The 12,748-nt window shown below is 47.0% G+C and overlaps 2 protein-coding genes across 3 annotated transcripts in view; one reads left to right on the top strand and one right to left on the bottom strand.

Moving 5' to 3' along the window:
• Positions 1 to 1,925, top strand: part of LOC129859795 (uncharacterized) — a 15,103-nt gene extending 13,178 nt beyond the window's left edge. The window contains exons 2-3 of one of the 2 annotated variants that reach the window (XR_008760210.1): positions 1 to 810; positions 995 to 1,925. The exon at positions 1 to 810 is cut by the window's left edge and continues 761 nt beyond it. Coding sequence is in view for 1 of the 2 variants with exons in the window: in XM_055929916.1 (XP_055785891.1) it covers positions 1 to 498 (498 nt within the window). In the remaining variant the exon portion in view is untranslated. The other variant, XM_055929916.1, reaches the window with a different exon arrangement.
• A 2,225-nt stretch (positions 1,926 to 4,150) lies between these two features.
• On the bottom strand, positions 4,151 to 12,306 carry LOC129859796 (solute carrier family 35 member G2-like). Its single transcript, XM_055929917.1, has 2 exons — positions 12,057 to 12,306; positions 4,151 to 6,127 (listed from the first exon to the last, which is right to left on the bottom strand). The coding sequence occupies exon 2, from the start codon at positions 6,115 to 6,117 to the stop codon at positions 4,708 to 4,710; it is 1,410 nt and encodes a 469-aa protein (XP_055785892.1). The 5' UTR covers positions 6,118 to 6,127; positions 12,057 to 12,306; the 3' UTR covers positions 4,151 to 4,707.
• Positions 12,307 to 12,748: the final 442 nt, after the last annotated feature.

Here is a 12,748-nt window from a genome sequence, read left to right as displayed (position 1 = left end):
CTATCTGTCTCTCCCTCTCTCTCTCTTCTTCTCTCTCTCTCCCTCTCTCTGTCTCTCCCTCTCTTTCTCTCTCCCTCTGTCTGTCTCTCCCTCTCTCTTTCTCTCTCCCTCTATCTGTCTCTCCCTCTCTCTATCTGTCTCTCCCTCTCTCTCTCTGTATCTCTCTGTCTCTCTCTCTTCTTCTTATCTCTCTCTCTCTCTCTCTGTCTCTCTGTCTCTCTCTCACTGTCGCTCTCTCTTTTCCTCTCTCTTTCTCTTTTCCTCTCTGTGCAGGTGTGTCCTGCTGTAAAAATGCCACCAGTGGCACCACTCCACCCTGCAGATGGCCCCTCCCTCACAGTACAGGTGGTATGGTGGTGTAACATGCCCCCTCCACAGAAGCATTACTCACACACCCTCCCCCACTGTACCCCCCTTTTCTCTCCTCCCTCTCTCCTCCCCTTCTCCTGGTGTATAACAGTCAGCCCAGACAATTGTGGGCTCAGTCTAGTCAACTAGAGAGAGAATACAGCACAAGACCTCTGGAGTACCACTGGCAACGGGACGGTTTTTTCTGGAACAGTTTGCTTTTACATACATACACACTCACATTTACATACATTTACACTCACATTTACATACATACACACTCACATTCACACTTTTTTCCACACACACAGACTCGAAGCGACAGCATGTTGGTGAACAGGGTCTGGCATGTGGTGTGTGTGGTCTGCTGTGTGTGTGTGTCGGTGTGTGTGAACACAGAGGTATATGAAGTGAACTACGCAGACAACTACGAAAACGAGATTACACAGGACCAACAGGACGGTACGTCTCTCTCTTTCACTCCTTCATTTCTTCCCTTGTTCTTTTGTCTCTTGGTTTCTCTCCTTGACCTGCTCCCCCTTTTCGCTCTCTGTTTCACTTGTTCACCTGAGACCTACATTCTAGAGGTGGCCTGTATGGCTGACTGTGGATTGACAGTGTGGTGTCTGGTTCTCTCTCCCTCCAGGGGACTCCCCTGTGACTACCTGCCAGGCTACAGAGCTCTCTCGCTGGAACAAACTCTTCGTGGCTCTGGAGGACTCCCACCAGAGGGAGATGATGCTGATGGAAGCCCTGGAGCAACGCTGTGGAGCCCCGGGAGTCTGCCAGCAGTGCCTGCCCGCCATCGAGGCAGTTTGCCGGGAGCAGGCGAGCCCCAGGCTCCATCGAGGCCTAGTGGAGCTGAAGGAGGAGGTAACAGAACGAGAGGGGAGGATGAATTCTTCACTACAGCAGATCAGACAGGAGGGAGCAGAAAGTTATGGGAGGATGATGGCTGTGTTACATCATCTCCTTCAGAACAGCAAAGAGCAGAACCATAGACTACATCGATTGGAGGAGAGTAAGCTGAGAGGGGAGGTGATAGAAGGGGCTGGATCAATAGGAGCCGGGCATAGAGAAGCAGAGCCAATCAGGACAGGGCATAAAGAGAGTGGGTTGGGTTTAGGGGAGGGGCTTAGTGGGAGAGGTGGACCAATAGGGACGAAGCCTGGCACTAAAGAGGCGGGTCTCGGACTTGGTTTGGGCATGAAGCTGTTCTCGTTAAGCACAAAGAAACAGGAAGTGACATCATCGCCATCATCGGACCCCGGAAAGATTGAGCGGCCTCTGGTTGCTATAGCGATGGAAAAGCAAAAGGTGCCGACCCAGCTGGGCCTAATATCCTCTGTAGGGAACGAAGGATAAAAAAGACGAGGAGAAATTAAAGGGACTGAATTAAAACTAAAATATAAACTTAGTGAAATTTTGCACACTAACATATCACCTTTTTATACATTAGTAAAGCAAAACAATCGCCTTGAAATATGTTTAGTATTCTTTTTAATTCTGTATAATTAAAGGAAATGCTCTGTGACTCTAATTGTCTAAGTGAAATAAAGATTTGTTAAACTTTTTAATTGGTGGAAAGGGTTCCTCCTGTCTTAAGTTATACACCCACCATCTTTAGCAGGGAAAAACTTGTGATCATGGACATTGTGGACAATAACAGGAGTGTCTCAGATACTGTTGACATCTCAGCTTTAATCAGACACAGGTCTCTTTCTCATTACTGAGTTTATACACTTTTAATAAACTGTTTAGGATTTATGAAGTTTTGCCAGACTTATAACACAGAAACTGCAATTTCTCCTGCTGCCACAGCACTTCATTCATCAGTGTGTGTGTGTGTGTGTGTGTGTGTGTGTGTGTGTGTGTGTGTGTGTGTGTGTGTGTGTGTGTGTGTGTGTGTGTGTGTGTGTGTGTGTGTGTGTGTGTGTGTGTGTGTGTGTGTGTGCGCTGGCGTGTGTGTGGGTGACATGAAGAGAGTTTTCCATATAAAATAGCAGCCAGCTGGAGGGGAGGCTAGTAGGAGGAGGGTGTGTTTGGACACTGTCAGCTTTTCTCTCTTTTCTTCAAGAACTAGTTTCAAAATGTCACAGGGTTCAAGGTATGTGAATCCCACCATCCTGGTTTACATGCATTGTGACCTGACACAATGATAGACGAGACAAGAGGAGAGGAGAGATGACGAGAGGAGAGGAGACGAGAGATGACGAGAGGAGAGGAGAGATGACGAGAGGAGACGAGGAGAGATGACGAGAGGAGACGAGAGGAGAGGGGAGGTTGTTATTAGTCTTAATCACAGCTTCCACTCACATACAGCTGCTATCAGATGGATAGATACACTCCCCCTCTTCCTCTCTCCCACCTGTCTCTCTCCCATCCTCCTCTCTCCCACCCGTCTCTCTCCCATCCTCCTCTCTCCCATCCTCCTCTCTCCCACCCTGCTCTCTCCCATCCTCCTCTCTCCCATCCTCCTCTCTCCCATCCTCCTCTCTCCCACCCTGCTCTCTCCCATCCTCCTCTTTCCCATCCTCCTCTCTCCCATCCTGCTCTCTCCCATCCTGCTCTCTCCCATCCTCCTCTCTCCCACCCTGCTCTCTCCCCTCCTCCTCTCTCCCATCATCCTCTCTCCCATCCTGCTCTCTCCCAACCTCCTCTCTCCCATCATCCTCTCTCCCACCCTGCTCTCTTCCATCATCCTCTCTCCCATCCTGCTCTCTCCCATCCTCCTCTCTCCCATCATCCTCTCTCCCATCCTGCTCTCTCCCAACCTCCTCACTCCCATCATCCTCTCTCCCACCCTGCTCTCTCCCATCATCCTCTCTCCCATCCTGCTCTCTCCCAACCTCCTCTCTCCCATCATCCTCTCTCCCATCATCCTCTCTCCCATCATCCTCTCTCCCATCCTGCTCTCTCCCATCCTCCTCTCTCCCATCCTCCTCTCTCCCATCCTCCTCTCTCCCATCCTCCTCTCTCCCATCCTCCTCTCTCCCATCCTCCTCTCTCCCGTCATCCTCTTTCCCACCCTGCTCTCTCCCATCCTGCTCTCTCCCAACCTCCTCTCTCCCATCCTCCTCTCTCCCATCCTGCTCTCCCCCACCCTGCTCTCTCCCATCATCCTCTCTCCCACCCTGCTCTCTCCCATCCTGCTCTCTCCCAACCTCCTCTCTCCCATCATCCTCTCTCCCACCCTGCTCTCTCCCATCCTGCTCTCTCCCATCCTCCTCTCTCCCATCATCCTCTCTCCCACCCTGCTCTCTCCCATCCTGCTCTCTCCCAACCTCCTCTCTCCCATCATCCTCTCTCCCATCCTCCTCTCTCCCATCATCCTCTCTCCCAACCTCCTCTCTCCCATCCTGCTCTCTCCCATCCTGCTCTCTCCCATCCTCCTCTCTCCCATCCTCCTCTCTCCCATCCTCCTCTCTCCCATCCTGCTCTCTCCCATCCTGCTCTCTCCCATCCTGCTCTCTCCCATCCTGCTCTCTCCCATCCTCCTCTCTCCCATCCTGCTCTCTCCCATCCTCCTCTCTCCCATCATCCTCTCTCCCACCCTGCTCTCTCCCATCCTGCTCTCTCCCAACCTCCTCTCTCCCATCCTCCTCTCTCCCATCCTCCTCTCTCCCACCCTGCTCTCTCCCATCCTCCTCTCTCCCATCATTCTCCTCTTGCACCCTTCTTTTTCTCCCCCCCCCCCCCCCCCCCTGACACTTTAGTCGCTGACACTTTACCATGCGAAACTCAGCCAACACACACACACACACACACACACACACACACACAGTCAGTAGGAGAGAGCAAATCACAGTAACACACTGGGGTTTTAATATGACATCACACTATCACAACAGCCAGTAAGAAAACACAGTATTGGAACTTTACAACAACAACACAAAATAGATATATTTACTATTCACATTGGAGTAGGTAGATGTTTTCCCTAACCACTGATACAGGGTCAGATATTTTGACACCTCCTAATGGTTAAGGTAAGGATTGGAGTTGGTGTATCTGATTCTAGATCTGTGGTTAAAGACAGCTATTTTAGCTCAAGCATTAACATTCACCATAGAGTCCTCTTATATACATACTGACCTCAGAGAGAGAGAGAGAGAAACATAGATAGACGGGGAGTGGTCTATTTGATTGGCAAGTCCAGAATTTTTGTGCGTGCATTTCTCCTTGCATGTGCTTTTGTGTGTGTGTGTGTGTGTGTGTGTGTGTGTGTGTGTGTGTGTGTGTGTGTGTGTGTGTGTGTGTGTGTGTGTGTGTGTGTGTGTGTGTGTGTGTGTGTGTGTGTGTGTGTGTGTGTGTGTGTGTGTGTGTGTGTGTGTGTGTGTGTGTGTGTGTGTGTGCGTGTTATTTAATTGGCGAGTCCAGGATCTCTTCGTACTCTTCTCTCTGTTTCCTCCCACTTCCTCGAGAGGGGAGGAGCTTCACTGTAACAAGCCAACCCACGCTCGCCACCACCACCACACCCCCTATGACCTCACACACTGAGGGAACCAATGGCACAACAGCAATCTCCAGCATCATAGCGACCGGTACTTCCAGACCCTGTGTAGCCGACACCAAAGCTGGGTGAAGTCGGGTGAGGCCATGGGTCACACCCACGAACCCCCCAGCAGAGCACACAGCTACCCCCAGGACGACGCACCAAGCCTGGAGACTGGCCGGCCACACTGGCCCCTGTTGGAGGAGAAGCATGGAGACTGCGGTGCTCAGACAGCCGGTCCAACTGACAGTGAACAGAGCGGTGCCGACACTGACCCGTTCCTTCAGAGAGCGGTACATTACTAGAGCCAGAGACATCCATAGTCCTGCTAGAACAGACAGGGACCAACCAAACGCTTCCCGCCAGAACTGGGCCGACTGTTGTGCCGGTGTCGCCACATTGGGCATCCCCCCATTGGGCATCCCTGACCCGGTCCCGTTGTTGTTCTCATCCAGCCCTGTTGGGTTAGGAACTAGCGCCAGACCCAGTCCTAACACGCCTGTCGCTACGGTGACCAGGTCCACCAATCCCATCCGCTCGTCCAGGAGCAACAACGCCAGAGTGGCTGACAGGACGGTGGTCGCCAGGCGCCAGGTTGTCAACACGGCCTCGTCGTCCCCGAGGGAGACGAAGGATAAGGACGAGTAAGCGCAGCAGAGGGAGAAGGAGTGAGTCAGACCGTACAGGAGCAGCTTCCGCCGATAGCCCTTTGAGCCAAAGGCCGTCTCCGCCCGTTTCATTGGTACAGTCCCATAGAGCAGCTGGAGGATGGATCGTACCAAGAGGAGAGTTAAGGGTGGGAGGTTAAAGCGTGAGGCGGCCAGGCGCGTCAGAACACACACACAGCCGTGAGCCAGCCCCGCCAAGACCACACTGGCCCACGTGAGCCGAGACGCAGAGACAGACGCCTCACTGAAACTCGCTAGCTGCTCCCCTACTCCCCCTCCTGCACCCTTCCCTCCTCCCTCCACCTCCCCCTCGCCTCCCCCCATAGGAGGTCTAGGGGGTGTGTCTTTGTTTTTGTCCTTCCCTCCAAACAGAGCGCCGGCCTTTCCTGTCCACTTCCTGGTTCCTGTCAGCTGTTTCTTGTCCGAGGTCTCCTCCAGGAAGGAGCCAAAGTCCTCGAAGGAGGGAGCGTCATCGTAGCCCTCGTCTCCGGGCTGGGGGAAGTGTGTGTGTGTGTGGGGTGTGTGTGGGGCGTACTTGGCGGTGACGGTGTGAGGGTGTATCTTCACCCGTTTCTTGGAGCCGTCCAGGAGGTGAGTGGATTCCATGGTTACTCACCTGTAGGGAGGAGAGGTGAGGACAACAGTTAAGACACCGACACACACCCCTCAGACAGAAACAGAGGTGTTTAACCTAATGGCATTGTCTTCCGACCGCATTGCCGTGAACTATCTATGAGTGCAGAAGGAGTCGTCGCGCTATCTGACGTAAGACAATGGCCAAATGGCCCTCTTCTGTGTCTGCCAGGTAACTCAGTCAGTGGTTGTAATTCACTGTTCTGACGCAGAGGATGCTGCTGCAGTAGACAGTAGACACACATCTTCTACAAAATACACAGACAGTAGACACACACCTTCTACAATATACACAGACAGTAGACACACACCTTCTACAATATACACAGACAGTAGACACACACCTTCTACACTATACACAGACAGTAGACGCACACCTTCTACACTATACACAGACAGTAGACGCACACCTTCTACACTATACACAGACAGTAGACACACATCTTCTACAATATACACAGACAGTAGACACACACCTTCTACAAAATACACTGACAGTAGACACACACACCTTCTACAAAATACACTGACAGTAGACACACACACCTTCTACAAAATATACAGACAGTAGACACACATCTTCTACAATATACACAGACAGTAGACACACATCTTCTACAAAATACACAGACAGTAGACACACATCTTCTACAATATACACAGACAGTAGACACACACCTTCTACAATATACACAGACAGTAGACACACATCTTCTACAATATACACAGACAGTAGACACACATCTTCTACAATATACACAGACAGTAGACACACATCTTATACAAAATATACACAGACAGTAGACACACACCTTCTACAATATACACAGACAGTAGACACACATCTTCTACAAAATATACACAGACAGTAGACACACACCTTCTACAATATACACAGACAGTAGACACACATCTTCTACAAAATATACACAGACAGTAGACACACATCTTCTACAATATACACAGACAGTAGACACACATCTTCTACAATATACACAGACAGTAGACACACACCTTCTACAGTATACACAGACAGTAGACACACATCTTCTACAAAATATACACAGACAGTAGACACACATCTTCTACAATATACACAGACAGTAGACACACACCTTCTACAATATACACAGACAGTAGACACACATCTTCTACAATATACACAGACAGTAGACACACACCTTCTACAAAATACACTGACAGTAGACACACACCTTCTACAATATACACAGACAGTAGACACACACCTTCTACAATATACACAGACAGTAGACACACACACCTTCTACAATATACACAGACAGTAGACACACACCTTCTACAATATACACAGACAGTAGACACACATATTCTACAATATACACAGACAGTAGACACACACCTTCTACACTATACACAGACAGTAGACACACACCTTCTACAATATACACAGACAGTAGACACACACCTTCTACAATATACACAGACAGTAGACACACACCTTCTACAAAATACACAGACAGTAGACACACACCTTCTACACTATACACAGACAGTAGACACACATCTTCTACAATATACACAGACAGTAGACACACACCTTCTACAATATACACAGACAGTAGACACACACCTTCTACAATATACACAGACAGTAGACACACATATTCTACAATATACACAGACAGTAGACACACACCTTCTACAATATACACAGACAGTAGACACACACCTTCTACAATATACACAGACAGTAGACACACACCTTCTACAATATACACAGACAGTAGACACACACACCTTCTACAATATACACAGACAGTAGACACACACCTTCTACAATATACACAGACAGTAGACACACACCTTCTACAATATACACAGACAGTAGACACACACCTTCTACACTATACACAGACAGTAGACACACACCTTCTACAATATACACAGACAGTAGACACACACCTTCTACAGTATACACAGACAGTAGACACACACCTTCTACAATATACACAGACAGTAGACACACACCTTCTACAATATACACAGACAGTAGACACACACCTTCTACAATATACACAGACAGTAGACACACACCTTCTACAATATACACAGACAGTAGACACACACCTTCTACAATATACACAGACAGTAAACACATCTTCTACAATATACACAGACAGTAGACACACACCTTCTACAATATACACAGACAGTAGACACACACCTTCTACAGTATACACAGACAGTAGACACACACCTTCTACAATATACACAGACAGTAGACACACACCTTCTACAATATACACAGACAGTAGACACACACCTTCTACAATATACACAGACAGTAGACACACACCTTCTACAATATACACAGACAGTAGACACACACCTTCTACAATATACACAGACAGTAAACACATCTTCTACAATATACACAGACAGTAGACACACACCTTCTACAATATACACAGACAGTAGACACACACCTTCTACAATATACACAGACAGTAGACACACACCTTCTACAATATACACAGACAGTAGACACACACCTTCTACAATATACACAGACAGTAGACACACACCTTCTACAATATACACAGACAGTAGACACACACCTTCTACACTATACACAGACAGTAGACACACACCTTCTACAATATACACAGACAGTAGACACACACCTTCTACAATATACACAGACAGTAGACACACACCTTCTACACTATACACAGACAGTAGACACACACCTTCTACACTATACACAGACAGTAGACACACACCTTCTACACTATACACAGACAGTAGACACACACCTTCTACACTATACACAGACAGTAGACACACACCTTCTACAATATACACAGACAGTAGACACACACACCTTCTACAATATACACAGACAGTAGACACACACCTTTTACACTATACACAGACAGTAGACACACACCTTCTACAATATACACAGACAGTAGACACACACCTTCTACACTATACACAGACAGTAGACACACACCTTCTACAATATACACAGACAGTAGACACATCTTCTACAATATACACAGACAGTAGACACACACACCTTCTACACTATACACAGACAGTAGACACACACCTTCTACACTATACACAGACAGTAGACACACACCTTCTACACTATACACAGACAGTAGACACACACCTTCTACAATATACACAGACAGTAGACACACACCTTCTACAATATACACAGACAGTAGACACACACCTTCTACAATATACACAGACAGTAGACACACACCTTCTACAATATGCACAGACAGTAGACACACACCTTCTACAATATACACAGACAGTAGACACATCTTCTACAATATACACAGACAGTAGACACACACCTTCTACACTATACACAGACAGTAGACACACACCTTCTACAATATACACAGACAGTAGACACACACACCTTCTACAATATACACAGACAGTAGACACACACCTTCTACAATATACACAGACAGTAGACACACACACCTTCTACAATATACACAGACAGTAGACACACACCTTCTACAATATACACAGACAGTAGACACACACCTTCTACAATATACACAGACAGTAGACACACACCTTCTACAGTATACACAGACAGTAGACACACACCTTCTACAATATACACAGACAGTAGACACACACCTTCTACAATATACACAGACAGTAGACACACACCTTCTACAATATACACAGACAGTAGACACACACCTTCTACAATATACACAGACAGTAAACACATCTTCTACAATATACACAGACAGTAGACACACACCTTCTACAATATACACAGACAGTAGACACACACCTTCTACAGTATACACAGACAGTAGACACACACCTTCTACAATATACACAGACAGTAGACACACACCTTCTACAATATACACAGACAGTAGACACACACCTTCTACAATATACACAGACAGTAGACACACACCTTCTACAATATACACAGACAGTAGACACACACCTTCTACAATATACACAGACAGTAAACACATCTTCTACAATATACACAGACAGTAGACACACACCTTCTACAATATACACAGACAGTAGACACACACCTTCTACAATATACACAGACAGTAGACACACACCTTCTACAATATACACAGACAGTAGACACACACCTTCTACAATATACACAGACAGTAGACACACACCTTCTACAATATACACAGACAGTAGACACACACCTTCTACACTATACACAGACAGTAGACACACACCTTCTACAATATACACAGACAGTAGACACACACCTTCTACAATATACACAGACAGTAGACACACACCTTCTACACTATACACAGACAGTAGACACACACCTTCTACACTATACACAGACAGTAGACACACACCTTCTACACTATACACAGACAGTAGACACACACCTTCTACACTATACACAGACAGTAGACACACACCTTCTACAATATACACAGACAGTAGACACACACCTTCTACAATATACACAGACAGTAGACACACACCTTTTACACTATACACAGACAGTAGACACACACCTTCTACAATATACACAGACAGTAGACACACACCTTCTACACTATACACAGACAGTAGACACACACCTTCTACAATATACACAGACAGTAGACACATCTTCTACAATATACACAGACAGTAGACACACACACCTTCTACACTATACACAGACAGTAGACACACAACTTCTACACTATACACAGACAGTAGACACACACCTTCTACACTATACACAGACAGTAGACACACACCTTCTACAATATACACAGACAGTAGACACACACCTTCTACAATATACACAGACAGTAGACACACACCTTCTACAATATACACAGACAGTAGACACACACCTTCTACAATATGCACAGACAGTAGACACACACCTTCTACAATATACACAGACAGTAGACACATCTTCTACAATATACACAGACAGTAGACACACACCTTCTACACTATACACAGACAGTAGACACACACCTTCTACAATATACACAGACAGTAGACACACACACCTTCTACAATATACACAGACAGTAGACACACACCTTCTACAATATACACAGACAGTAGACACACACACCTTCTACAATATACACAGACAGTAGACACACACCTTCTACAATATACACAGACAGTAGACACACACCTTCTACAATATACACAGACAGTAGACACACACCTTCTACAATATACACAGACAGTAGACACACACCTTCTACAATATACACAGACAGTAAACACATCTTCTACAATATACACAGACAGTAGACACACACCTTCCACAATATACACAGACAGTAGACACACACCTTCCACAATATACACAGACAGTAGACACACACCTAAGTAAATCTACAGTCTGTCTTATGAGACAGACAGGGTTTGAGCGCAGGTCGTCTGAGTGTGGCCCCCAGGACTGTATTAACCATTGAGCTATGTATAGAAAGAGCTTCTGCAGGTTCTCAGGTCTCAGGTTACTCATGGTGACTCAATCACTGACTGTTCTAATAAGGACAGAATGCTGGCTGGATGCTGACTAAAAAGATGCCAAGATTCTGTGTGGTGGGGTGGGCGCACGTGTCATCTTGTCACTGGGGAGAGAGAGGATGAGTGTGTGTCTTGTCAAGGTTACACACACGGTCCGTGCTGGATTTATGATTGGGACGAGGCGCGTACCCGCGCACAGGAAGTAATGATGCTGTACGCGGCAGGACAAATAATCACCACAGTTATAGAAACCACAAAATAGAAAGAAAATGGCCTCACAGCGGTATGTTCGATACCGTGTCAGTTACCCGACTATTCCACCGTAAATATTCCCTGCTCGCGCGTAAATTGATTGCTAAATCAACTGATATTTGTAACGACTGCCAGAAACTCACCTGCGGTATTGCGTCAATACGGTGCCCTCCGCTCATTCACCGAACAAATGTCTTCTGTCAAATCAGGGAGACAGCCATCCTTCCACCCGCTTCCCTCCTCATGGGTGGTTTGGCGTGCCTCCAAGGTTACCAGTCGCCCGACGGGTCTAGCTGGCTCCTCCAACCGCCGGTAGAGCACTGTTGTCGACCACAGAGGTAGAGAATGTCGGTGATAAAAAAAAATCCTTCCTCCTCTGTCTCCCGATCCCTCCCTCCCTCCCTCACTCACACACTCCCTCCCTCCCTCACACACAGCTGCTGCGCTTCTCAGCCTGCCCGACCGTGACGAGAGGGAGAGAGAGAGAGAGAAGAGGGAACGATGGCATTATGCTTAAGCATGCATAGCGACCAAAATAATCATAATCATAAACACTGACCACTGGCAGTCACCTTTGTGTGTGTGTTTGCACGTTTATGCATGCACGCACAAACTCGTGCACACACAGAGAACTGCTCCCAGCGGGGAACTAATGGTCCTTCTCTATCCCACATCTATATTTCATCACATTCATCACATGCTCCTCTGCTGTAGGGAATGATCATAGTCTCTCTTTCGCTCTCTCTCACTGACGTCCTCTCTCCTGATTTGCCATTGTGTGTGTATGTGTGTGTGCCTGCGTGCATGCAAGCATGTGTTTGTGTCATGGCTTGTA

The sequence above is a fragment of the Salvelinus fontinalis genome, chromosome 7 (assembly GCF_029448725.1).
Source record: "Salvelinus fontinalis isolate EN_2023a chromosome 7, ASM2944872v1, whole genome shotgun sequence".
Lineage (NCBI taxonomy): Eukaryota > Metazoa > Chordata > Actinopteri > Salmoniformes > Salmonidae > Salvelinus > Salvelinus fontinalis.
The sequence above is the reverse complement of the archived record's forward strand: the minus strand, read 5'-3'. Positions and strand labels throughout refer to the sequence as shown.

Coding starts and splice junctions, on each gene's coding strand:
- LOC129859796 (XM_055929917.1), bottom strand. CDS start 6,117: ATGGAATCCACTCACCTCCTGGACGGCTCCAAGAAACGGGTGAAGATA.